This window comes from Amblyomma mixtum, chromosome 2 (assembly GCF_055824585.1).
Source record: "Amblyomma mixtum isolate Tamu chromosome 2, ASM5582458v1, whole genome shotgun sequence".
NCBI lineage: Eukaryota > Metazoa > Arthropoda > Arachnida > Ixodida > Ixodidae > Amblyomma > Amblyomma mixtum.
In genome coordinates this window covers 11,419,857-11,443,419 of record NC_143013.1, presented here as the reverse complement: position 1 = coordinate 11,443,419, position 23,563 = coordinate 11,419,857, and the positions used below count along the sequence as shown (strand labels likewise).

Here is a 23,563-nt window from a genome sequence, read left to right as displayed (position 1 = left end):
CATATCAAAAAAGAAATAGTTGAAATATTTCAATGTCAGCATACCAACAAATTCCTTTAGTACGAATATTTTTCATGATATAAATTGGTAAACGTAATTGTGATTGTAGAATAAAACTCTTTTTGCAGTCGTAAAATAACAAATTTATCACACGATCATGTTTCATGTTTGAAGAACTTTTAGACTTTTGTATTAAAGAAAGCTTTATAGAATCGCAAAAAAATTCAATTGTTTTCTTTGTCAATTTTTCTCACTCAAGCTCTTTAATCAAATCATTTGCGATAACCCCGGTGCGGCAAAAGTTGGAAGCTCACAGATTGTTGCGCCATTTGCGGCACCGAAATTGCAAAACGCTGCGGTATTAGGAATTAACATGGGAATTAAAGTGGGTAAAATAGTAAAATGTTCCGAAGAGCCTTGGGCAGCACCAACAGATCGTTGTCATCTCGTAGCGCGATAATCTGCTAACCGTAAAATGCTGGTTAACTGTTCGGCTGAGTTTCCTGTCATAGCTCTGTCTCGACCAAGTCAGCCGTTTACGCGCCGTTTCTAGCCGCTGTGGTCGCTGGCCTATGCAAGCTATCCGGGGAAGCTATGCATGCTTTCGGTTGTTTTTGTGGTGGGAAGTTCAGGGATGCTTGAAACATGTGAGTTTGTAGGTCGATAGCGACCAGAACTGGGGCAACGTTGGGTAAGTATGAATTTTCGCTTCCAAATTAATTTAACTATGTACTCATTTCTTACTTCCGATCACTTCATAAGCACTTCTGAACTTAACAGCTTTGCGTGTCTTCGCTGACCGTAGTTAAGCCCATGGCGCGAATCCTCGTTTGGGGTCACTTCCCAGCACGAACAAACTCATGCGTGTAGTGATGCTAGAGGCAGTTATTAAAGTGATAAGAGCGTGAACGGACGTGCAGATGTTGCAGTAACATAGCATGTAACAGCGTACAAACCTGGCTAATCTCATTCGTGACTTGATGGCTAGCCTTGGAGCTGATACAGCCCAGGCGTGTTATTCCATCCCCAGTGTTCTCACATTCTTCACCGCTGTTGGCTGCGCGCAACTTGGTCGGAAGGCGATATATGTGTTTTTCTATTGTCCGCAGGGTATGTTAAGTTCTGATTGGCTTCTTTCGTCCAGTTAGCGTGCTTTGCGCACCAAAAACGGAAAGTACCATGGAGTATTTGATGCCTTCTGAAATCGCTCGTTTGGTTCTTGGTAAGTACCTTCGCTGCCGCTGGCTCTTTTGGCCGCAGGATGTTGTCTTATGTCAACGCGGTTTCGGCTGCAGGTTACCTGAAAGCTACAGGATGCCACTCGACATGGGAAACTTTTTTAAGAGAAAGCCCCGACTTGAAGGAATACGCCGAATACGCCCGCAGAGGCAGGGAGTACCCAACCACCATTGGTGGGAAAAACCTTATGCAACTTCTTGATGCTGGCTTTCAGATCACCCAAACTCACGGTATGTAGCCGTGTAATATGTTTTTGATGTCCCTGAAACTTGTTCTACAGGGGTAATTGAAGGAAAATTGGAGCACTGTTGCAGTATAATGCATGTATCTTGTTCTTTTGTACTTTGGGCAGTGTCAATTCTGTCAGCAGCCGGTAGAATCTTGACTGAAATTCTTTTAGCACTCACTTTTGATATGGTCCTTTGCTGAATGGAATCTTTGTTCTTTTTTTCATTAGTCGCGGTCCCTGACTCCCCCAAACACTGTTCAGTAGTAGTAACAAACTTTATTGCATGAAAGTAACTAGTATGAGCTTGCTGAGTGGAACCTGTAGTTTTTGTCGCGTTGACTATGCACTTGCCAAAGATCAGCTATGTAGGGGGTCGTGAGAACAATTCCTTTGCCATTTTTGTCACTTTTGTCAGCTAAGAAGCAATTTGTTGTCCACTTAACAGACACAGCTTGACACAGCCGAAAGTGAAAGCAGTGAACGCTGCTTGCGCTTTCAGCTGAAGTAGCCAGAAGCTCTGATGGGGTGTGCAGTCCACATGCAGGGCTAAGTGGGATGCTCAGCTACTCACCACTTCACATGTCTGAACATTTGTCCAAAGCTCCTAAGTTGGTGGTAGCCCCAGTGCTGGACTGGGGTCTGCAATTTGGGGGCCCAGCTACTTTTTCAAATAGCAAAGTTTATTACTGCTGCTAAGCAGTGGTTGGAGAAAGAGGAGCTGCAGCAAAAACAATGCTCTTAATTTCACCCAAAGCAGCCAACGAGAGGTGAGTGTTGGGAGTATTCCAGACAGGTGATGCTGCTGGCATAATGGACACTGCCTTCTTTTTGTATTTACATATTTGTTAAATCTGAGTTGAAGTAGCTTGTGATAATATTATCAGAACTTATCGAAACCCACTTCAACTCGGGTCGATTGTTCTTGTTGTTGGCGCGTCAAATAGCTAATAGAAAATTGACATGAGGAGGACAAGAAAATCAAGGTTGTCATTGCTGAGCAAAGACAGCAAGCCAGCATTTGTGCAGTTGATCTCAGTATGAACTAGATGTGTACAGAAAGCAGTTACATTTTAAAGGTGTCACAAACTCTTGAAAAATAAGGTTTTGTTGATAGAAAAAAACGATGTAAATGCCAGTTGCCTAAGAAAGTTCATTATACACTTTGCACTGCAAGAAGTGGCAATTTTTCAACAAGAAAGTTCGTTGCCAGCTCCTCGAAAGTTGTTTGTAAGAAATAACACATTGCGGTATTAATGCATCTTGTGTTATTGCTATTACACTTGTAGTTGTTGCATATTTGCTACTTAGGAGGTTATTATGTGTGTAAAATAGTATGATGGTCATAGAAAGTGTGGCCGTGAATTGCTGATTATTACTCTCAACAAGTATATTTTCCATGTAATCTGTATGTTCTGTGCATTTCACATTGAAAAAGGTAGTTTTTGCAAGTCATTGCTGATTTTCTGAAATTTTGGCTCGCTCTACAGCACCGACACTTGTTCTGCAGTGGCAGGTTTTTACATGAGTTTGATTAATCTCACCTTGGTCACATTGTGAATGTGCTGTTAGAGTAATTTGAATGGTTTGGGGATACGTTGTGAGCTTATAGTGTATGTTGCTTTTGGAAGGCAGTAAATTTTGCGGGGACACTTTTGTATTGTTTGCAGAAAGCTACCTAGCCTGTTTAATCTCAGTCTGTGTTGAAATATAAGTGAAAGAGAAGGTTTCTTTTAGCCACTTCAGCAGTTGTAGTATTAGCTACAACTGCTAGTATTAGACAGTAGTATTAGACAGTGGCTTTAGCTTTTGACTGTTTATACTAAGGTTACGAGTTCTATCCCGGTGGCGGTGGCCACATTTCAGTGGAGCACTGTGTCATCCACTGTGTCATGTCAGCGTATGTTAAAGAACCCCAGATGGTCTGATTAATCCGGAGTCCTCTACTACAGCATCCCTTGTAGCCCACGTATCGCTTCGAGATGTTAAACCTCACAATTTACTATTTACAGTTTTGAGAATATATTACTTTTGGCAGTTAATGGGTGGAAACAAGAAGTTTTTGTTGTGTGTTGTTTTTTTGGGATTATGTGCAAGCATTAATAAGCATGGATCACAGTGTGGAATTTGGCAGCGCCCGGTAAACGGTTTATAATTGGATCTGTTCTATGCAGTTTCAAGTTCTGCAGCCAAATGCTTACTGTGACATCACAAGTTGATTTTGAGGTCACATGAGACGTTCAAAAACTGTAATTAATAAAAGTGCGAAAACTGGGCCCAGTTGATTGCATATTCACGGAGTCCATCCATGCCTTTACTGTATTATTGATGATTTTCTACAAAACGAAAGCTAAAAATGGGGTCACCAGATCATAAAGCTATGCCTAAAGGTTAACTGTGCCTGTATTGCAGTAAGAATAAGGTGCCCTGTAACATGACATATGACTGGAGGGAATAGCTTGGTATTTCATTGTTCATTTTGATTTTGTTCTTATTCTTTTTGAATTTTTAAACTTCTCTCCAGGAACGACCAGCTCGTCGGGAGAACTAGTGCCAGACCTTCAAAACCTGTCGACCCTGCTGAGAGACGTCCTCTCGCATATCCAGTCTATACCAGTGGATAGCAGTGTGAGTTACACACATGCGGTTGTGCATGCACGTGCGCGGGTGTACAAGAGAGCGAGTCAGTGAAATGGCTTTTGTTTTATCCTGATGAAAAGCCATCCTCCAGCCAGGAAGGACACCTGGCATTATGGAAGTTTCTTTGCAAGCTTTTTTTGAACTTGACAACAGTTGTGAGGCTAAGTTGGAGCTGTCACTTGTGAAAAATTTTGTCCTCTAGCTTTTAGATGTTTTGAGACCTTTTGAAATTTCTCTCCCGCACTGCTGGTTTGTTGCGCGCAAATTTTTTCGTGGTTAAATTTTGAGGTCTACTTCACGTATTAAGGCATCAGGCAATGGTAATTGGTCTTTGTGTGCAGTAGAAATAAATCGCTATCACATGCAGGACTGGCCTTTGAAAGAGCAAGTTTGGCCAACAGTGTGTACTGGTGTCTCCACCTGTTGCAAAAAAGCAGCATCAGCAAGGCCAAGCAGAAGGCTTGGCCATTCCAGTTTTTCATCATTTCATCAGATGGCAGTGTTGGTCTACTGTGCTCCTTGAGAGCTCACTCATCCTTAAGGGCATGCGACAACAGATGTTCATGTACTCTGCAAAAACAAGTTGGGCTATAAGCAAGACCTCAAAATGTTGTTAGTGGAAGTAAGCAAGGCAGATGTGCCTGAGAAGGAATCTTTAAAAGGTGTCATAATAAATGTGGTGGTTGCTGTGATCGTTCAGAGAGGCACATTGGCTGAAGTCAGTTGCATCCCAGCATATCTGGTAATGAGTTGTGGTCACATTATATAAAGACCCTGGAAAAAATGCATGAGCATAAACTGCTTGTGAAATGAAAGTGCATTGGGTTTGTAAAAAGTTAGCAAATCTGTCATTACTAGTATACATGTCAACCTTTGCAATATATGGTGTCATCAGCTCCTATGATTTCTGGTTGCCCAGGATAGCTGATCCATGGGGATGTCTTTTACTGGTACCTTTTATGCGCCTAATTGAGGTTCATAAAGGCTGTATGTGAGTTAACTGCTTTTGTTATTAGTCTCCACGTGTGGTCATATTTTCACGCATATCATGCTGATAGGGTCTTAGAATGCTAACTGGGGGTTTCCTCAAGCATTCTTGTTGAAAAATGACTTGTATGCAGTATACATGTGATTCTTCCGAGACTACTATAGATCACTGTAAATATTACAGTGAATTCAGTGAATAGATGTTAATATTTGCTAAGGCTATTGATGTGAAATTACATTGATTCTCCGTGTCTCCCTCTCATATTGACACTTTTGTCATTGAAATATAGGTAGCTTGCGTTTCACCCTAAAAATGAAATTTTCAGAGGAGGAATTCGGACATCCTTTCTCCACTACCTCCGCAGACTGCCTCTTCATCTGCTAGCAGAAACGACGTCCATTCAGGTAAAAACTTCTCATTATTCTTTTCTGTTATTTGTGTATGGAACTCCTTGGCTCAGTTTTAATTCAGAATGTTGTTATGTTCCCTGCTCGTGCAGACTTCCGGCTCCTATGCTCAAAATTGCAAGCAGTAAAAATTTCCCATAGAGTTCCTCAGCTTTTATTCTGATTATAATGTTCACGGATAATATGATTACCCAGCCTCTACGTTCAAAATTTCACTTATTCTGACCTTATGATATGTTTAATGACCGTCTGAACGTTCACGAACATACGAGCGGGCCAAGCTTGGGGGCACAGCGATATGATCAGAGGCCCTGTGGAAGTCAGCTGCCAGAGTGGCTTCTCTGCTGGGCACATGTGCAATGGGGCGAAGCATCCGAAAACTACAGGGGCGACAACAAACGGTTCCAGCTTTCACCCCCGCTGTTGCGGGCGTGGATATGTTGCCAAGTCTATTCCGCTCTAGCGGCAACACAAACACACTATAAGTGTAAAAGGACCCTAGAAGCTCTCTCGTGCCAACAAGCGCTAATCTACCTTTACAGGAAGTGAAAGTGTCAATAGATGCCCTTGTTCTTCATTCTTAGTCACATTTTTCAAAATATTGGTTTTAGACCGTACGTTCTTCCGGATCATACATTTTCCCCCGAATTTTTAGGAAATGTAATCGGCGGGATTTACTGTATTCAGTGATGTACAGTCAGCTCCAATATTAAACAGAACGCAGCATGAGCATGCAACCAGTGATCACTCCATAAGTCTGAACGACAAGCGTGCTTTTGTAGTCCTCCTGTGAACATATAATAACTGCAAGACATTTTTAATTTACTGCAGACATAACAACCAAATTTGTTCTTGTGCTCAAACTGACTGTTTGTTTCCTTTAATGTTTGTGCTACATGTGCATATCAGTGACATGCCACACATGTTCAGTGAACGTGAGAAGTTGAAAGGCTTGGAATCAGGAACTAATCGCCACACCACAGTTTCAGTATTTTCCAGAATTCTTTCTTTTCTTTTGCATCTCCTTTTGTCCTGCCTTGATATACACTGGTAGGAAATTGCTTTTGTGTGCAGGTTCACTTCCTCAGCAGCCGTACCATGGAGACACGCAGTTGCCTGAACCACTTCGACTGACCACGTCCAGTGGGTTTCCGCCAGCACATCACTCATCTTCACCTCAGCAGCCGCACCTCCATCCACATCCCAATGGTGACACCCTCAACTATCATGTCCATACCCACCTGCCACCACTGCCTCTGCTGCCACCTTCGATTGCGAGTGCACTGAAACAGAAAACGCCCTCAAAGCAACTGCCTGGGGGCCTGGCGAGATTCGAGCCTCCTGAAAAGGATGTGGGGGTATGGCAAGAATTTTGTTGTATTAATTTGCTTCCTACCTATTTTGAATTATTTTACGTGTTTTTTTTTTTTGCACCTTGTTGTGCAAACGGCACACAGTACAAGTCTCAGCATTGTAGCTCGTTACAATAACTGCTGATGTGCAAGAGAGATAAGAGCTTTATCACATGCAATGCCTTAACCAAAGGCATCTAGATGTGTCATTGTATATATATATTTTTGCTGAACGCTGTGTAACAGCCCAGCAAATCTTTGTCACACAGAAACGAGTTGCTCGACAGTCGACACCCTTCATGCCACATATTGTCACATAATGCTAAACAATGTTATACAGCCTGGAAGGAACAATCCCTCAGAATTGTATTTCTCACAATTATTGGCATCAGGGTTGCTGTTTGCCCTTCTTTTCTGTGCTTTGAACCTTTACTGTTCCATTGTTTTGCTTGAATTTCAGGTGTCGACCCTCAGCTGCCATCCTGAACCCATCAAAACGTCTACGCTGGGATGCTGTTACACACATCCACCCAGCCACTTGGCCAATTCGCACCTGGTCACATATGAGGAACGCCTTCTGGCCTACATGAACACATTTCCGAGGCCGCCACTGTATCCGCCTCGAAACCCTTTCATTAGTGATGAAGAGCCTGTGAGAGACTCTGGCATCGATCTTCGGAAGCGACCAGAAACGAGAAGTGATGATCATTCCTCAGACTCGAGGCAGCCAAGTCCTGCAAGCAGTGAAGCTCCCGACGCAGCAGAGAAGCAACCAAGTGGCTGGCGGTCTGAACCTGGCTCGGACCTTGCGCATCGTCCTGAAAGTAGGGAGGGCCGTCACCACGAGAGTCGGCACAGCAGCTCAGCAGCCGATGTCTCCATGGTGGCCACTGAACCAGAAAGTGAAGGCTTTGAAGTTTCTGAGGCTGCAGCGGAGACCCGGACAGAAGCCAGTGAAGAGATTGATGTTGATGGCAGTTCGCGGGGCCCTTCTCCGTTGTCGTCGGAACCTGGTGCGGCAGGTGCTGGAGCAGCTTGCGCCACATCAGTGGCTTGCACAGCTGCGACTTCGTCAGCACCTGCTGCTTCACATGTTGTGTCATTTGCTGCGGCATCGTCATCTCCAATGCAGCAGACACCGGTGAGTGAGACTGTTAACACCTGTGTGCTATTGGTTTGCAAGCACTGAAATGCGTTGTGAATTTCTGTCATTACTCGTTGACCAGGCTGCTAGCATTAGATATTTGTTCAGGTTGTGATGTAAGCCTTGTTTCCTACGCCATACGCATATTTTGTGTCTTGCTTAGACTGTTGCAAGTTCTCTGGGTTTTTTTTTATGTCAACTGGGCAGATTCAGTTCTGAGCATATAGCAATCACTTATCACTGTGAAATGCAAACATTCATGTGTACAAATGTTCAGGTGCATGGATGTTCATGTCACTGAATGCCGTAGAAGCGGGTGTAAGGGCCGCACTTATTTTTCAAGATTCGAGGGCCAATTTTTTGTGGTGTGGCTCATACACGCGATGTGCGGAAAAAAAAATTAAAGTAAAAACACACAAATCAGGCAATGAGCGGCATTTATTCTGCGTACAGTCGTCACTTGCAGAGTATTTTGACTCCGAGCTGGTGCTTTGCTCTGGTGCATGCTCATCCCTCAACAAGCCGCACAGCATGTCCGCTGTCAATGCATAGCCGTTGTTCCAAACTTTCATTACATAGCAAAGCAGCTCTTCTTCCAGTTTGGGAAACTCGCACGGCTTGCCTCGGAAAGCGCGCTTTTTGCGGCTTGTGTTCCTCAGTGCATCCTTTTAGTTGCACCATCATCGGATGCACTCCTCAGCAAAATCGAATTTCCCGTGCCCGCTGCACGCTTGCCGTGTTCGAGAGCTGACTCCCATTGTGCTAAAACTGCAACGCTTGGGGGGCAGCACGCGAAACCACAACCACCACAACTAGAGCGGACACGCCATAAAAGCAACGAAAGGCTGGAGCTGGCGATACTGATGCCGATGTAGATAGCGGGAGGTTGCGGCCACGGTGGAAGAATACTTTATCTTATTTTATCTTCCACCGTGGTCGCGGCGGAGGAAAAAGTTGACGATGATAATGATGACTGCGACCTCGGGCGCCATCCATGGACGACGCTTGGAAGTTCATGTGCATGTGAGTGGCCTCCGCGGTCAAGCGCACCGTTGCTCGCAGCCAGAGCTGATTGCGGAGGCCACGGCGCGAGCATTTAGAAGGCTATTCCCGCCTGGGTCATGGAAAGTTCGGGTGCGGCCCTTACATGGATTTATTTTTTTTTTAACATTTCCTTTGGGGAAAACGGGGTGCGTCCCATACACGGGTGCGGCTCTTACACGTGTTTATACGGTAGGTGAGCTGAGCAGACCAGTGCATGTGAAGGGTTGACTGTCTTAAAAAAAGATGACACGGGGAACTCTACTGTCAAGTGTGTTGATTTCAGGTTTTTACAGCTCAGCTGTGAAGCGCGCGTTCCTTCGATTGAGTGTTGGTGTCGTAGGCTGTTGGCATAACAAGAGGGTGGTCACGCCACTCCCCCCCCAAGAGGGTTACTACCTGTGACAACTAGAATGTGATTACAGGTGCTTACTGCAATAACCACCCTGATGGTGTTTACTATGGAAGGAGGAGGGTATGGCAAGAGCACAGGAATGTGATTCACTCCGTCTCTGGCAGCTGCTGCAAAGCACGCCGCCCAAACGAGTATGTGTGGGGAAAAAAAGAAAAAGCAGAGTGGCTTATAGCTGTACATGTATTTTTTACCTCAGTATGTCACGAAATTAAAATACCTCATCAGCTGCACTACAAAATTTGCATTACCGTATACAGTAATCATCCATTGCGTTATTTTATTGTAGATAACTTTTAATGACCTGAAAGAAGCCAACAGGCACAGAAACCAAGGGGCACAGGGGATTTTAATTTTTTTTATTTATTTATTTATTTTGTGGTGTTGATCAATTTAGAATATTGCTGAATATGTTATCGCTTAAAGCTAATTGATTAGAAAAGCAGAAGAAAAAACAACCACTTGCCGCCGGTGGGATCCGAACCCACGACCTCCGAATTACGCGTCCGGTGCTCTACCTCTGAGCTACGGCGGCGGCTGTTAAATCTTCTGCTTTTGGGGGTATTTATATTTACAAGTAACCTAACCTTGAGAGTGTTCATCAGCGCCACCCACGTTCATAAGCGGCGGACATAGAACGTCCTGAGTTACCGCAGGTTTGACGTAGAACGTCATCGAACGGAGAGGGTGGAAGCTGCGTGAGAACCCTCTTATGCTTCCTATGGCATCAAGGCTGCCAGAACCGAGGCCCTCGCTAAGCAATTAAGCAAACAAGGGAAGGGGAATGAGGGGCTCGTTATAAATATGAAAGAAGCCAACAGCCACAGAAACCAAGGGGCACAGGGGAATGACCTGGATAGACAGCATTGGTTGTCCTTCTCAGTGCTCCTATGGTTGCCATACATTATAGTGCTCATTAAAGTTCTGTCACTTTTATGTTTGATATCTTGCTACCTGTGTTGCATTCATGCAAGTAGAATGGATTTCTCTTTCTTTTAAATGTAACATCAAATTCGTTGGTTTCAGGCTGTAATTAAGTGATTTGCTGTCTTGGGCCGGGCTTTCAAACTCATCTTGTCTTATGGACTGTGCTGACAAGTTTTAAGGCCCACTGTCCAGTAGCTGGACAAGGGAGAGGAGGTAAAAGGGAGAGGGCACTGCATCAATTCTTTTGCCACCTTGGACGTAGCAAAAGTCAGATGGTGAGAGCTGGGGATAGTGCAAGCATAGAATGTTACAACCCCTCAAGTTTCACGCAAAGCACATCCATCTAACGGCGGACTTGAAACTAAGATGCAGTGAGCAGTGTTCAGGAAAGTAAAAACAGCGCTAAATTCTACACAAACCACACAGAAAGACTGACAGGACTAGCCCAGCAAAAGGTACTCTTAAATGCAGTGAGCAAACTATAGGTATGAATATTTGTAAAGTGATGCGGTGTAGATAGGGAAAAAAAACAGATGTTCTATAACAAAGGATGAAATGTTGCGGGGCCAGTGGGCTGCATGTTTTAGACTTCTAGTCTAGGTAATGAAATCAGCTTCGCTTTTCATAAACGGTTCCTTTTTATGCCTATCAAGAGCTGGTTTGGGAACAAGCTGCATAATAATATTAACTGTCTGCAGAATCCACCCATCTCCAAAAGCCCAACAATGTTTGAGACGCCAGAAAACGTCGGAGTTCCCCCACTGCCATCCCGCTTTCCGGACCCGGACTCACCTCGTGCCATCCTGGCTCAGGAGAGATCACTGCAGCCTTCCCTCACAACGCCCGTGAAAGAGATCCGCTTTGATCCCGACCGATTCTATTCACCACGGCGCAAAAGGTTTCTCATGTTTCAATTTCTCGTCGCTTCTTTTACATCTTTTAGTCTTTTGGTCGTGCATTCTGGAACAGCAGGCTGAATTTGGAAGGCTTACTTGATGTCTTCTGTTTATGGGATAAAAACTAATAAATTGTTTGTATTGGAAGGCTGGAATTCTTGATAACAGTTAGTCTCAAACAGGAGAAAAGCTGCCTGTAGATAGACTGAACTGAAGAAAAATGCACTTGTATCTTTGTATCTGTCACTGTATCTGTTATTTATTTCTTGTGTTTTCCTTGTTGTTATTATCTTTAGCTCTCATTTTCACGGTTTTAAAGCTGCAGTTTGGTGAGGGAGCCTCAGCGGCTGCTGAAGTGGATCCTGTATAACGGAGTCTTGTGTCAAAAATGTGGGGTCCAAAGTGAAAGCCATGGCTAGTAGTCTAGCTCAGTCTAGCACCTGACGCATCTGTGCCACTTCTCTGGTCCACTTTTATTTGGCCAGAGCAGTTGTTCATGGCAAACTTGTAAAGAGCTGTTAAGTAATCACCTATCTGTGTGTGCAGTCTCATACCGAGGCGTCGACTTCTGGCTGGCATCTCTCCATCGTGCAAACAGACTGCAGATTCTGGGAGTGGCACATCCTCATCTGAAGAGTCTAGAGAAGTTTCGGTAACTGCACTGTTTCTTTGTCACTATCATAACTGATGTCACATTTATATATTCATTGAGGGTGTTCCAAGAAACCAGTTAGGAATTTGTATTTGGCTTAAAGTGCAGTTAATGGGGGCTCATGACAGTTTTTTGTAAACTGTTGCAAGTTCGTTAATATATTTGCAATGCAAGCACTGGTTAATCAGTGTGGCCAATAAGAAAGCTTGTTTTCTGTGCCATTTTTACTTTGTCTTTAGCTTAAACGTGATTAATACATATTTGCATGTTTTTATCAAAGCAGTGCAGAGTTTGTTAATGTATTTGCTTAAACAGCACTTGTCATCTCATTGGACCACTCGGCAATCTTGTTTTTCTCTACCATTTTTATTTTGGGCTCGGCCTAAAATACTGGGAATATATTTTTATTACAACTTGATGTGAACAATTGAAAGAGTGTGCCAACCATGACAGCACTGGTCTGCCAGTTTTCAGGATGCAGTGGGGAGTCTGGGAAGTTCTCGCCATGATGCTTTTCTGCTGTATAACGTGTACAACATGTTTGCGGCTCTCTTTCCCTGTGCAGGCCCTTCTTGACGAGTTGGTTCACAACTACCCGTTTGTGACCAAGTTAGTGGAGAACATAAACCAGGCTGTGGTGGGCCCAGACGGCAGTGAGGGGGCCGTCTCCCGATTAGAAGCGATTCCCGAAGAGGCTGCTGTGGACACGCGAGAAATGCTGACCTCCCAGGTTATTAGCACGTTTCTCAGCTTCAGATGTGCGCCAGTCTCTCTCGAAGGGACTCTGAGGGCAATTTGAAATTGGCCTGTTTGGATATATGACTGCATTCGAATGACTAAGTGGCTGTTTTCACTCAAAAACCGAAAACGAAGGTGGCAAATGTGGATTCTTGGTCACGTTGGTAATCCGTGACATAAGAGTATGAGCCATGACATGAAGAGCCATGACATTTTCCCAAGCCTGCCTTGCATGTACCCGCATCTATGCTGGTGTTCTGCAGCAGCAGAGAGTGTAAAGTATGCAAGTACAATTTATTTTTATAAGCCCGGGTAATAAATTTGGGGCGTGCAAATTACACGAGGCCGCAAATTACCGGAGTAAATACGGCATGTGAGATGTAATGCAACCAAGCTTCTTCGATGCACACTGCCACATGGTACCTAGGCTCCAACTGGCTGTTGATGTTTTTCGCATGTGGCTTCTCTTGGCAATCAGTCATATAGTCTTTTATTAAGTAACTAATTTGTTAGTAAGGTATTATTATTACGCAGTATTGTCAGTGAGCAGGGTGTGTTACTGAGCTGAAGATGACGTAGATATATATATACAAGCAACCTCTTTTTTTTTTACATGCCTCAACATCTGTGTGCTTCACTGACATAGTTTTCTATTGCTGCATACGCATTGTGTCCCAGGATTCCACCATGCCAGACTCTCTGATCAAGGATATTTTAAGCAAAACTGAGAATGATCCTGTTTTTGAGGCAGCCCTGGCCCAGATATGTGGTAAGTTACTGCACTCGTGGCAAAATTCTTCTAACGAGCAACCCGACATTGAGTATGCATATTGTTGATGGCTGCCGGACTGTGCATCTTTGCGAAACCTGGCAACTGGCAAAAGCCAAGGGCAGTCCCTAAATCTGGTGCACTTTGGAGTGCTTTGGGTGCACACTGGTGACCCGCTGTCTGTTTGTAGCCACTAAGGAATAAGGGCCCCTATTTTCAAAACTTTAATGAGTCATGCGGTCACTTGTTGGTCAGGCAAGCAGAGGGTATTGACTTTGGTACTATACAACTTTTTGACTACAAATACACTACGTGAGCCTGTTTTATTAACAATGTTCAGGCAACTGACTCAAACTGGAGTGAAGCTGTGTGTGCAAGATTTTTGTCATATTTTGGACTTTATGTTTCCGCAGCATATAGCTCGAGACAAGCACCTGTGCGCTTTTGTTTGTTTACTGCAATGTTTGTCATTGCAGAGAGGCTGGACACAACCAACGAGGTTCACGGAGTCCTCGTCACACCTTCGAAGAGTTGTTCCAAATCGCGGCAGCAGAGAGGAAATTCCAGTCCCAAGACACCGTCCCAGTCGCGGCGGCCTGCCTCTCAGCCCACAACACCACAGCTGATGAGCCTGTTTGCATCACCCCGCCAATCACACCCGACAACTCCACCGAGACGTTCACTTAGGCTGAGTGCACAAGCCAAGCAGGTGCTGCAACCTCCTCCCCCTCTTTCTCCTCCTCCACCGGCTCCTCCCCTTCCTGTTTCTTCCCCATCTCCTGCTGCCACAACCAGTCCCCCTGCAAGTAGTGAAAACGCTCTATGCCGGACACCGGTAGTCACGCGAGGAAAACCAAAAACGCCGCCACAGACAGCCAAGGTAGCCCCAGTGAACCAGACTAATACCAGGACTTCACCTACGGGGCATTCAATGATCCGGTCTCCTTTGAAAGAGACTTCCCCTTCGAAGCAGTCGACGACCCAGTCCCCTCTGAAACTACCTTTGCCTCCACGGTCAATTCCCAAGTCTCCTTTGAAAGTGACCCACGATGGCACATTCAGGGTGCCTGTGAGCGTGCCCTTGAAGTCGTTGGTGAGGGAGCCTGGAATGATGCTGCCAAGAGTTGTGTTGTCGCCTCTCAAGCCCACGGTGAAAATAGTTTCGAAAGCGACTGAGAATGGAGAAACGGTGACCTGCATCTCCATTCCCGACCCACCGCAGTCAGGTAGAAGTCCTAGGCCTAGGCAGTGCGCGACTTTGGAGGATGTGATCGATTCGGTCCTCTCACCTGAGCGTCGAAGGGCCCTGTGCCAAACAGATAGGTCTGTACCATATTTGTCACGCACTGTTGTCGTTTCATGTGCCAAGCACTGCTGTTGTGTTGATGACTCCCATGCTTTGTGGAAAGCAGTCATTTTATGTCCACTTTACCCTTTTTGTTGCTAGCTAGGTGTTTATCATCAGCACTGATGCAGCATGAAGTTTAAAACCTTCCGTGATGCCTTTGTCAAGAAGCATGCTTCATCTGCTTGTATTGTCTGTTTTGAAGGTATTGGTGATATTGCATATCATCTTGTGTGCTGTTTAAGACAGTAGTTTAGCTTTCCGTTATTTAGAAAACAGTTGGCTAGGTGAAATCAGTGATCAATTTGATAGAAATCTGTTGGTCTAGTGATGCGTCCCAAGACATTTTTTGAATCAGTCACACTAAGGTCTTCATGGTCATTGTCAGACCCTTAGGCTTACTGTCACATCAAATAGTGAAGCTGCATTCTGGGCCGAACAGCTCGCTTGGCTGGTTTTCCATAATTGAAGTGCAAGTTAGATTGTGCTTGTGTATACCTTGAGGCACCGGTCAGCAGTAAAGGGACCCTGAAGACAAACTGAGGTTCGTCTGTATTAATACATCACCACCTTCTAGCAACAAAGATGCTACATTCAGTAAAAGCAGCTTTTATGAACTAGAAAAGGCCAAAAAATGGTACAGATGTCACCGTCACCGGCTGATCTTGCATTTAAAGTGCATGCATTGACACAGTATTCTGTATATACATCTCAGAGGCCAAATTACACCAGCATTCAGTTCAAAATAACGGGGTCTTTTCTTGTGTAGACATCACAAGGTTGGGTCACGGGGTGGGAAAATTTCGAAATGCATTTTTCATGGCAATAAATGTGTCTTTTACTGTCTGGTAAGCATCAGCATACCCAGAAAGAACCATAGAATCGAATTCTACCGAGAACAGTTGGATGGAGTTGGCCTCAATATCTCTTTGAGCATGGTGGAAGTGGCTGCGTGCTGGACATGAGCAGAACACTGTCCTATCTGCAGCTGTGTCAGATCCGATTGTGCACATTTGTTGAATTCGGCTCTCTAAGCGATTTCAGCTGCTTCACATTTGACCAGGCTTTGAATTAGTGACCCGCACTCGTTGGAGGCGATAATTAGCATTACTGCGGCATAGCTTGCTAAAGCACTTCCGTGTAATTGAGTATTGTGTCTTGTCTTACGTTTCAGTTGAGGCATAACCATCTTATAACTGACCGCGCTAAAAAAAAAAAAAGAACATTGTATTTTGTAAGTAATTTACTCTTTTTTTTTTTCTATCATTGGACCCCCTTCCCAGGTGGGCAAGCCCACATACCTCAGAAGAAGCCTGTGTGAGCTAGCCTTGAGCTCACATTGCTAATATATCTTGTTTTGTTTCTTTGGCCCTCTTGTGTAAGATGCACCTTTGTGCGGAGGATGAGAGTAGCTAAGGATCTGTTCCGAGTCTTTGTATCTGCGGTAAAATCACAGGCATGCAGTCACACACAGTTCTTGGGAACCTGCAATCTTTATTGTAAGTAAAACTCTAAGGTCCACTGGCCTTCATTCTAGCCGATACTTGGTGATGTAGCCCCGATGTTCATGGAGATAGTCAAGCTACATTCTGTAATTCTAAGCAGGTGCTTGATGCAAGTTCTTTAGCAGGTGTCACCAGTTACAAACGTTTGTTACCAGTTTAGAGAAGGGTTGGCAGCTTCACACATTTCATATACTTGTGGATTGCTATTTTGGAATGCTGCGAGCTTCCTTATTTGCATGGCAAGCATGCTAGCTCAGTGTGAGACTTGTTCCTTTGGCACCTTTTGAGTTCTTGCTACTTTCAATCAAAAGCAGCCCTGCTTACTCTTGATTGTTTTGTTGATGGCAGTGATCTGGATGTTTGCCAAGAAAGATAGGTGTTGAGTCCTACTTTCTTTTTCTGTCCCCTCCCTTCTTAGCGTTGCAGTGCCCTCGCCACTGTCAGGAGCAGCCGAGGCCCAGAGCCCTGTTGTCATTATGCCAGACTGCGGCCAGGTCATGCTGTGTACGAGCGGTGTGACAGGAGAACTGCGGACACTTACACAATCTCCGCTGCTCGCCAGCACTGCGTCGCCAACCATTTCCAACATCATCTACCCGAACATGGTCTTCAGCACAGTGCCGTCAATGAGTCCCATCAGTTTTGTGATGTCGGGCGCAGTGTCAACACCTGCGAGTGGCCAGTTGGTGATGTCCAGTGGCAGTGTAACGAAAATTGTGCCGCAGAGTGGCAACAAGCCAATAGCCAAGAAGCGGCTTCCCCTGCTACAGCCCAGGGGGCCCCTCCCTACGCAGCCCTCGCCTCCGGCCGCCTTCAAGCGTAAGGACCGTTGTTTCCCTTAGATACTGGTCTGTCCTACTTGACTAAGGTGGAAATTAAGCTCATTGGCTTTTACGTTATGGATGAACACAGTGTGCATGACAAGGGACGTTTAAGTATAAGGGCAGGTAGAGAGCTCACTTCCAATTCCTTTTTTTTTTATCAGCGAAGCTGTTCGTGGTCGAGGCTTTCAAGGACAAGGCATGGTAATGCCGGCGTAGCAGTGTGGAAAGGGTTTAGCCTAGCGAGGGGGAGAGCAAGTGCCAAGCACAAGTGCAGTGTAGGGGGGGGAGTGGGCGCCAGGCACAGGTGGGCGAAGCCAAGGCGCGGGTGAGAGCATGCGTGGAGTGCAGGTGGGTGGAGTCAAGGAGAGGAGTAGGTTAATTAGTGCGTGACCAACAGATGGTTCGGAGGAGCGAGCATATATAGACGAGTGCTCTCCGGAAGAAGAAGCCGCCTGTCGGGAGCGCGAGCGAGAATTGGCGCGCTAACGGGCACGGCATCGTTGGGTGAATCCAGAAGCCCACTCGAGGGATACTGAAGGTATTTGCATTACAAAAAGCTTGTCACGAGTGTTTAAAAAAAAATGAGCCCAGTAATGCCAGTCGAGAAAAAGATATGTTCTAGTGATCAGAAGAGGGAGAGAGCGTGCCATGAACAGATAACCGCTCATCCAATCAATCTGCTGGCTTTGAGAAGTTCTATGAAGCTTAGCCCTGCGATTAAGGAACTCCAGGCAGCTTCGCTGTTGACACTAGCTTTCGCGATAGTCAGTGAAGCTGGTCTTTTTTTTTTTTTTTACTGCTATTATTGTAAACCTTTCCTATAAGCGCAAAGGAGATGTGAACAAGTGCTTGCAAACATAAATACAGTCTCTCAGCCAAGAGGGTTACTAGAGCAGGTACTCGCACATTGCATGATCAGTATTTCAGTCGATTCCACTCTACTTAGTGATGTATTTCTGGCTGAAAGGAAATAAAAAAAAAATGCCTTGCACAGATTCATTTGTTCTGTGCTGCTTTTATTCAGCGATTTTTCAGCTTTCCACCAAATATGCATAGGAGCAATTGGAGTTTTTAAAAAAGTGGGCTGCGGTGATCAACGAAAGTGCTGTTTTGAATGTGCATCCAAATCTGTTCTATGTCTATAAAAGCCTTGATGTTTTCATTGAATGGGTGTATCGAATTTCATTTATTTGTTGATGTATTACGATGCCTCTTGACTGAGAGCTGGAAAACCCAAACACCTTATTGCATATAGTATGTTGAATGCCAGAGGCATTGCAGGACATTGCAGGACATGTAATGCGAAGGCAAGATAACCACTGGTCCTTAAGGGTAACGGAGTGGATTCCAAGAGAAGGCAAGCATAGCAGGGGGCGGCAAAAAATTAGGTGGGCGGATGAGATTAAGAAATTTGCGGGAATATGGTGGCCGCGACTGGCGAAGGACAGGGTTAATTGGAGAGACATGGGAGAGGCCTTTGCCCTGCAGTGGGCGTAGTCAGGCTGATGATGATGATGATGAAGGAAACTTTTGACTGCACCCACCAATACTATTGGATTAATTTTTTTCGTTAATTTCAGTCAACATTTGTCAGATACTTCCAGCCATTACATCTCTCCTTCTTGAGTCAGCATTGCTTGCATGTTTTCAAGACAATGAGGTTTCGTAGCTTCATATGTCAATCAACCGCTAAATGTCCTGGGCACTACTGCCTGGACCATGGAAATAATTTTTCTTTACTTTTCTTGCCCACTCTATCGGATGTGTTTCCATACGTTGTAGTTGTCATACGCATAGTTCGGCAACATGGTGTACACTATTCCCAATGCATGTCCACAGAAGAATGCGACTGTGGATTGTCAAGGAATGAAAATGAAGAGAAGCCATAGCTAGGCCATGGCTGAGCCAGAGTAGGCAGGGTTGAGATGTGGCAGCGTGGAGCCACTTTTGAGGATGACGCAGTCATTTGTCAATGTGTTGTTAGGTTGATATGGGATAAAGGCATTATATGTGGATAATTTGACCAAAAGCCTGCCAGTTTACCTATATCCCTCAAGAGAAAAGTATACAACAGCTCTTTCTTGCCGGTACTCACCTATGGGGCAGAAACGTGGAGGCTAACAAAAGAAGGTTCAGCTTAAGTTAAGGACAACCCAGCGAGCTATGGAGATAAAAATGATAGGTGTAACGTTGAGAGATCGGAAGCAGGCGGAGTGGGTGAGAGAACAAACACGGGTTAATGACATCCTAGTCGAAATCAAGAAGTGGGCTTGGGCAGGGCATGTATTGCAAAGGCAAAATAACTGCTGGTCCTCAAGGGTAATGGAGTGGATTCCAAGAGAAGACAAGCGTAGCAGGATGCGGCAGAGAGTTAGGTGGGCGGATGAGATTAAGAAATATGCGGGAATATGGTGGCCGCAACTGGCGAAGGGCAGGGTTAATTGGAGAGGCATAGGAAAGGCCTTTGCCCTGCAGTGGGCGTAGTCAGGCTGATGGGGATGGTGGGTTCTGGTATGTGCTCTACAAGGAGATGCCGGAAAGATATATTGACGTGATATTCAAATCACAGCGACCGGAGCATGAGGCTGGAAAATAGGGAAACACTAGAGTGAGCATACAAGAGCAGTAGTAGCAAGACACTAAGGAGGTGGCAGACTGCAAAAGCAACATGGAGAGATGGCAAATTGTAGGAGTATGAAGTTTGGGAGAAGGCAATGTGTCTGGAATGGAATGTTGCAAGAACAGTGAATATGAGGCAAAGCAGCAATGATGGGAATGAGTAGCAGCGGCTTAGAGCACTTTATAATGCTGACTGGAAGTGGCACGTGATAAGAAGTACTGCTTCGCAAAAAATTAAAGTAAAACTGTAGATGTTTGTGTAGGATGCTTTCCAGTAGTTTCTTCACGTGTTTTCAGTTTCATTTTTTTCTTCTCCTTGGGCATTCATTTGGTTCATTTTAGGCAAAGTAGGCTAGATTACACAAATCAGAGCGCCATATTCTGTACTTTTTCTAATGCATCACTCAGATATTTTTAGTTGGGATTCCAATCTGTGCTTGCATACTCTAATATTGGCCTTATAAGTGTTTTGTAGCCACTCACTTTCACATCTGAAGGAGCTCCACCAGCTTTCTTCTCAGGAAGCCAAGCTGTGTGAATGCTTTATTGGAAATAGTGTTAATATGAGTGTCCCATTGCAATGACTGTGTTATTGTGATGCCTAAATATTTAACACTGTTGACCCGGTTTACGTCGGTACCATTTAACTGATAAGTGAAATTAAGTGGTACATTTTTTATGCACCCTTTACAGAAGGTTAGTTGCCAAAAGTAGTGTGCAAAGCTGGCATGTTTGGGTCATTTGTGTGCATGTTTTCATCCTTCTGAAAAAGAAGCGTTGAAACAAACCTGAGGGGTCTTTCCTTGTTTCTTCCTATTTCAGGCTTGGAAGATGTGAAGCACAACCACTTAATGGGCACACGTGTAAGGGGTGCAAAGCTTTGTAAAGAAATTATAAAAGAAGGCCAGCCAGGATCCTCGGTGTCTGCACAAGTGGTGGGAAGTGGTGTTGTGTTGCAGCCATCCACATCATTAGCAAGCTCTAGCTACGTCTCCAGTGAACACCACACAGCCTCCTCCGAGCCACGAACTCCGCAGCATTTGCCCTGCTCGCCTTCTAGTGCGACAGGGTCTAACGAGAAGAGCCCCCGGCTTAAGTCGCTGGTCACTGTGGCTGCTAAGCATGCAACTTCAAGGAGTCATGTCCGAGTGCTGGACTTCAGTGGTTGTGGCAGTCGCCCCAGCAAACAAGGCAGCGTTGATGGGGGCTCTGACGGCGACCCCAGCGAGAATCTCGCCATGACGATAGAGACAATTCGGACTAGTCTGACAGGGGCCATGAATCGTGTGCTGAGAAACACAGAGTGCAGTTCTGGCCTGGATTCAGGGACAAAGAAGAGAAAATCTAAGCCACACGTAAGTAAATGTGTTGCAGGATGGTATTACTTTCCAACCATTTGGATAGCCGACTTGTACCAATGGATTAGTGTGCCTGTGTGTGTGTTTCAGTAGTGGTGTCTGGCTTTTTTACTAGAACTTCTCATTTGCAATTTTTTTTTTTTTTTATTCTGACTGTACAATTCAATGTAAGGCAAGCAGAGGTATCAACTCTGACTGAAAGCTAAGCATTTAATGTACAAATGTGGAAAAAAGTAAACAGTGCGTTATCGCTGTTGAAGATTTTTTTTTTGTGTTGCGTAATTGAAATTGCCAGCTATGGTGTACGCATGCTGGTATGGGATACCAATGCGCTTTATCATGGACAAACAGTGTTTCTTCATTTCTGATAGGAAAGGCACAAGCAGGAAAAAAAAATTTTCTTGCCACATAGGGCCATATTTCATCACTGTTTAAGCTGTTAAGAGTTTCTGATTACTTGTCTGAATCCTTCTGAAAAAGGAAGAGCCTCTTTGTAGTGTTGTACACTATCCTTTACATGTTGGATCTCACTTTAACCGGCACTATAGCTGACAGTGAAGTTCTCAGTGGTACTTGCAATATGATGAATTTGGCATGCTCCCATAGACATAGTACTTAGATAAAACAACTTTTCTGACCACGGCACATGAGGGGGAATTTCACATTTTATGCTACTCACAGAATGTGAAACAGGCTTGAAGTGTAATTAAAAAGGAAAACTGAAGTTCTGTTGAAGTGGTTGTGCTGCAGCTCTTTCTTAAAGGGATACTGAAGCAAAATCTTAAAATTGAGCAAAAACGCTGAAAATAGATTCTCAGAATGTGATTGCACCGAAATCTAGTCGTCACTGCGCATATTTTTCAGCGGATGGTTTTATTTTCGATGTTTCATGAACGCACGCCAAGCCCTCCTGGCAGGCGCGAGGTGAAGAGCGTGACGTCATGGCACCCTCCCGCGGCGACAGATATGGCGGCGCCCTTCAATGCATGAAGCCTCGCTTCGGACTGGTTTCGCCGTTGTTACTGCCTTCTTCAGCGCGTTTAGTGGCCATAAATGGGCCACCAGTCTTTCTCTTCGTCTCCTGTCGCCCATAAGAAAATGTACGAGTAATAAATTTGCTTTATTTTGTTGTTTAGAGTGACGATTCTGCCCCCTTTAGGCTAAGAGGGACGTCGGTTTGTTGACAACAATGGTTCCCATCTTAACCACCAGATGGCGCCACTAGTCTGAACATTGTCGGGCTTCTGTTTTAAAAGTGAGAATGTTAGAAATGGCGTAAGGTCCGGAAAAAATAGCTGCATTTAGCGTACGTAAGCGTGCATATGGTTATGGTATGTAGACAGCATCGATTAACATCTTGACTTATCTATGTACGCCTTGAGCAGACGACAGACAGACGACAAGCGGCCGACGCGATGGCAATCGTGCTTCTGCGGGAACGGTGGGCGCGTGGGTGTAATGGCGTCTAGTCGCAGCTTCCACAGGCGGCCGCCAGGTGCAACGATACGGCAATAAATCGCGAAAAAAAGCATGTTATGCGCCTTTTTCGCCAAAATGCTTGTCGCGTTTATCAGTTTTAGCAGTCAAGCTCTTGTTTACATGTAAAAGAGCAGCTCCAAAAGTTTGGTTCAGTATCCCTTTAACCATTTTCTGTAGCTGCATTGACAGTACTTTCAAATACTTCAGCATTTGAGCCATCCTTGCTCATTGTATCGTACTAAAGCAGTCCGAAACACTTAAAAAAAATTTTTTTTCTTCTGAGACAGGTGTAAGGGCTGAGCAAAGTAAGCTGAACGAACTGGCATTTTTGACCACTAATGCATGAATTATGATATGAAAGTAACATTATTGCTGGCAGCCTTTGGCTGAGTGTTCAGTGATGAACTGCCAAACCCAGAAGTTGTCACTTTGTGCTTCGTGCACGTACTATCTTGACAACATAAACGAAATATGATATGGAATGTATTGCCAGGTATTATTGTTCTACAGTACTGTGTGTTTACACTCACAGGAGTTGGAATAATTTACACACTACTTTTTTTTTTTATATAGAATACAGAAAAGGCAAAAAAGTCAAGAAATGAGGTAAGAGAATGTTTGCTTTCAGTGAGGCACAGATTTCTCTCGGGCATCGTGTTGAGCATCTCTTCTCTTGACCATTTTCAGGAGTACTTGAAAAGCATGGACGTGAACAAGTTTCTGGACAAGATACACCAGGACTGAGTGCTGCATTCATTGCTGCACCTTCAAAGAACTGAGAACTGCCTTTGTACAGGTCACTGCACATAAACCATTATTTATCTGTCGGACACACCTGTATATGTGCATGTGCTGTTCTGTAAATTTTCTGAAATACTGTTTATGTAATTTCAGGCCAAGGAAGATTTTATCATATGTGTAAATAATGTATTTACTTGACGGGATGCAACATTTTAAGCTCAATGTCCTTTTTACCAAGAAATAAATGTTTGAAGAAATGTT

General features: G+C 44.6%; 1 protein-coding gene and 1 non-coding gene across 4 annotated transcripts; one reads left to right on the top strand and one right to left on the bottom strand.

Annotated features, from left to right (window-relative positions):
- Nucleotides 1-301: 301 nt before the first annotated feature.
- Nucleotides 302-23,563, top strand: LOC149358411 (uncharacterized). 3 transcript variants are annotated; one of them, XM_089570483.1, is made up of 16 exons: nucleotides 302-691; nucleotides 1,145-1,222; nucleotides 1,296-1,469; nucleotides 3,990-4,093; nucleotides 5,419-5,497; nucleotides 6,575-6,858; nucleotides 7,313-7,993; nucleotides 11,075-11,274; nucleotides 11,819-11,924; nucleotides 12,490-12,654; nucleotides 13,341-13,431; nucleotides 13,908-14,754; nucleotides 16,700-17,100; nucleotides 20,547-21,079; nucleotides 23,135-23,167; nucleotides 23,249-23,563. In XM_089570483.1, the coding sequence occupies exons 2-16, from the start codon at nucleotides 1,180-1,182 to the stop codon at nucleotides 23,303-23,305; spliced, it is 3,798 nt and encodes a 1,265-aa protein (XP_089426609.1). In that variant the 5' UTR covers nucleotides 302-691; nucleotides 1,145-1,179; the 3' UTR covers nucleotides 23,306-23,563. The 3 variants fall into 3 exon arrangements, with proteins under 3 accessions (XP_089426609.1, XP_089426610.1, XP_089426608.1); XM_089570484.1 differs by having other exon boundaries at nucleotides 1,110-1,222; nucleotides 5,458-5,497; XM_089570482.1 differs by having other exon boundaries at nucleotides 1,110-1,222.
- On the bottom strand, nucleotides 9,913-9,984 carry TRNAT-CGU (transfer RNA threonine (anticodon CGU)). Its single transcript has one exon. It is a non-coding gene; the product is annotated as a tRNA-Thr (tRNA).

Bases quoted from the DNA above. Each gene is read 5' to 3' on its own strand.
- LOC149358411 (XM_089570483.1), top strand. From the start codon at position 1,180: ATGGAGTATTTGATGCCTTCTGAAATCGCTCGTTTGGTTCTTG. The intron at 1,223-1,295 runs GTAAGTACCTTC...TTTCGGCTGCAG, and splicing joins AATCGCTCGTTTGGTTCTTG to GTTACCTGAAAGCTACAGGA. The intron at 12,655-13,340 runs GTTATTAGCACG...ATTGTGTCCCAG, and splicing joins GAGAAATGCTGACCTCCCAG to GATTCCACCATGCCAGACTC.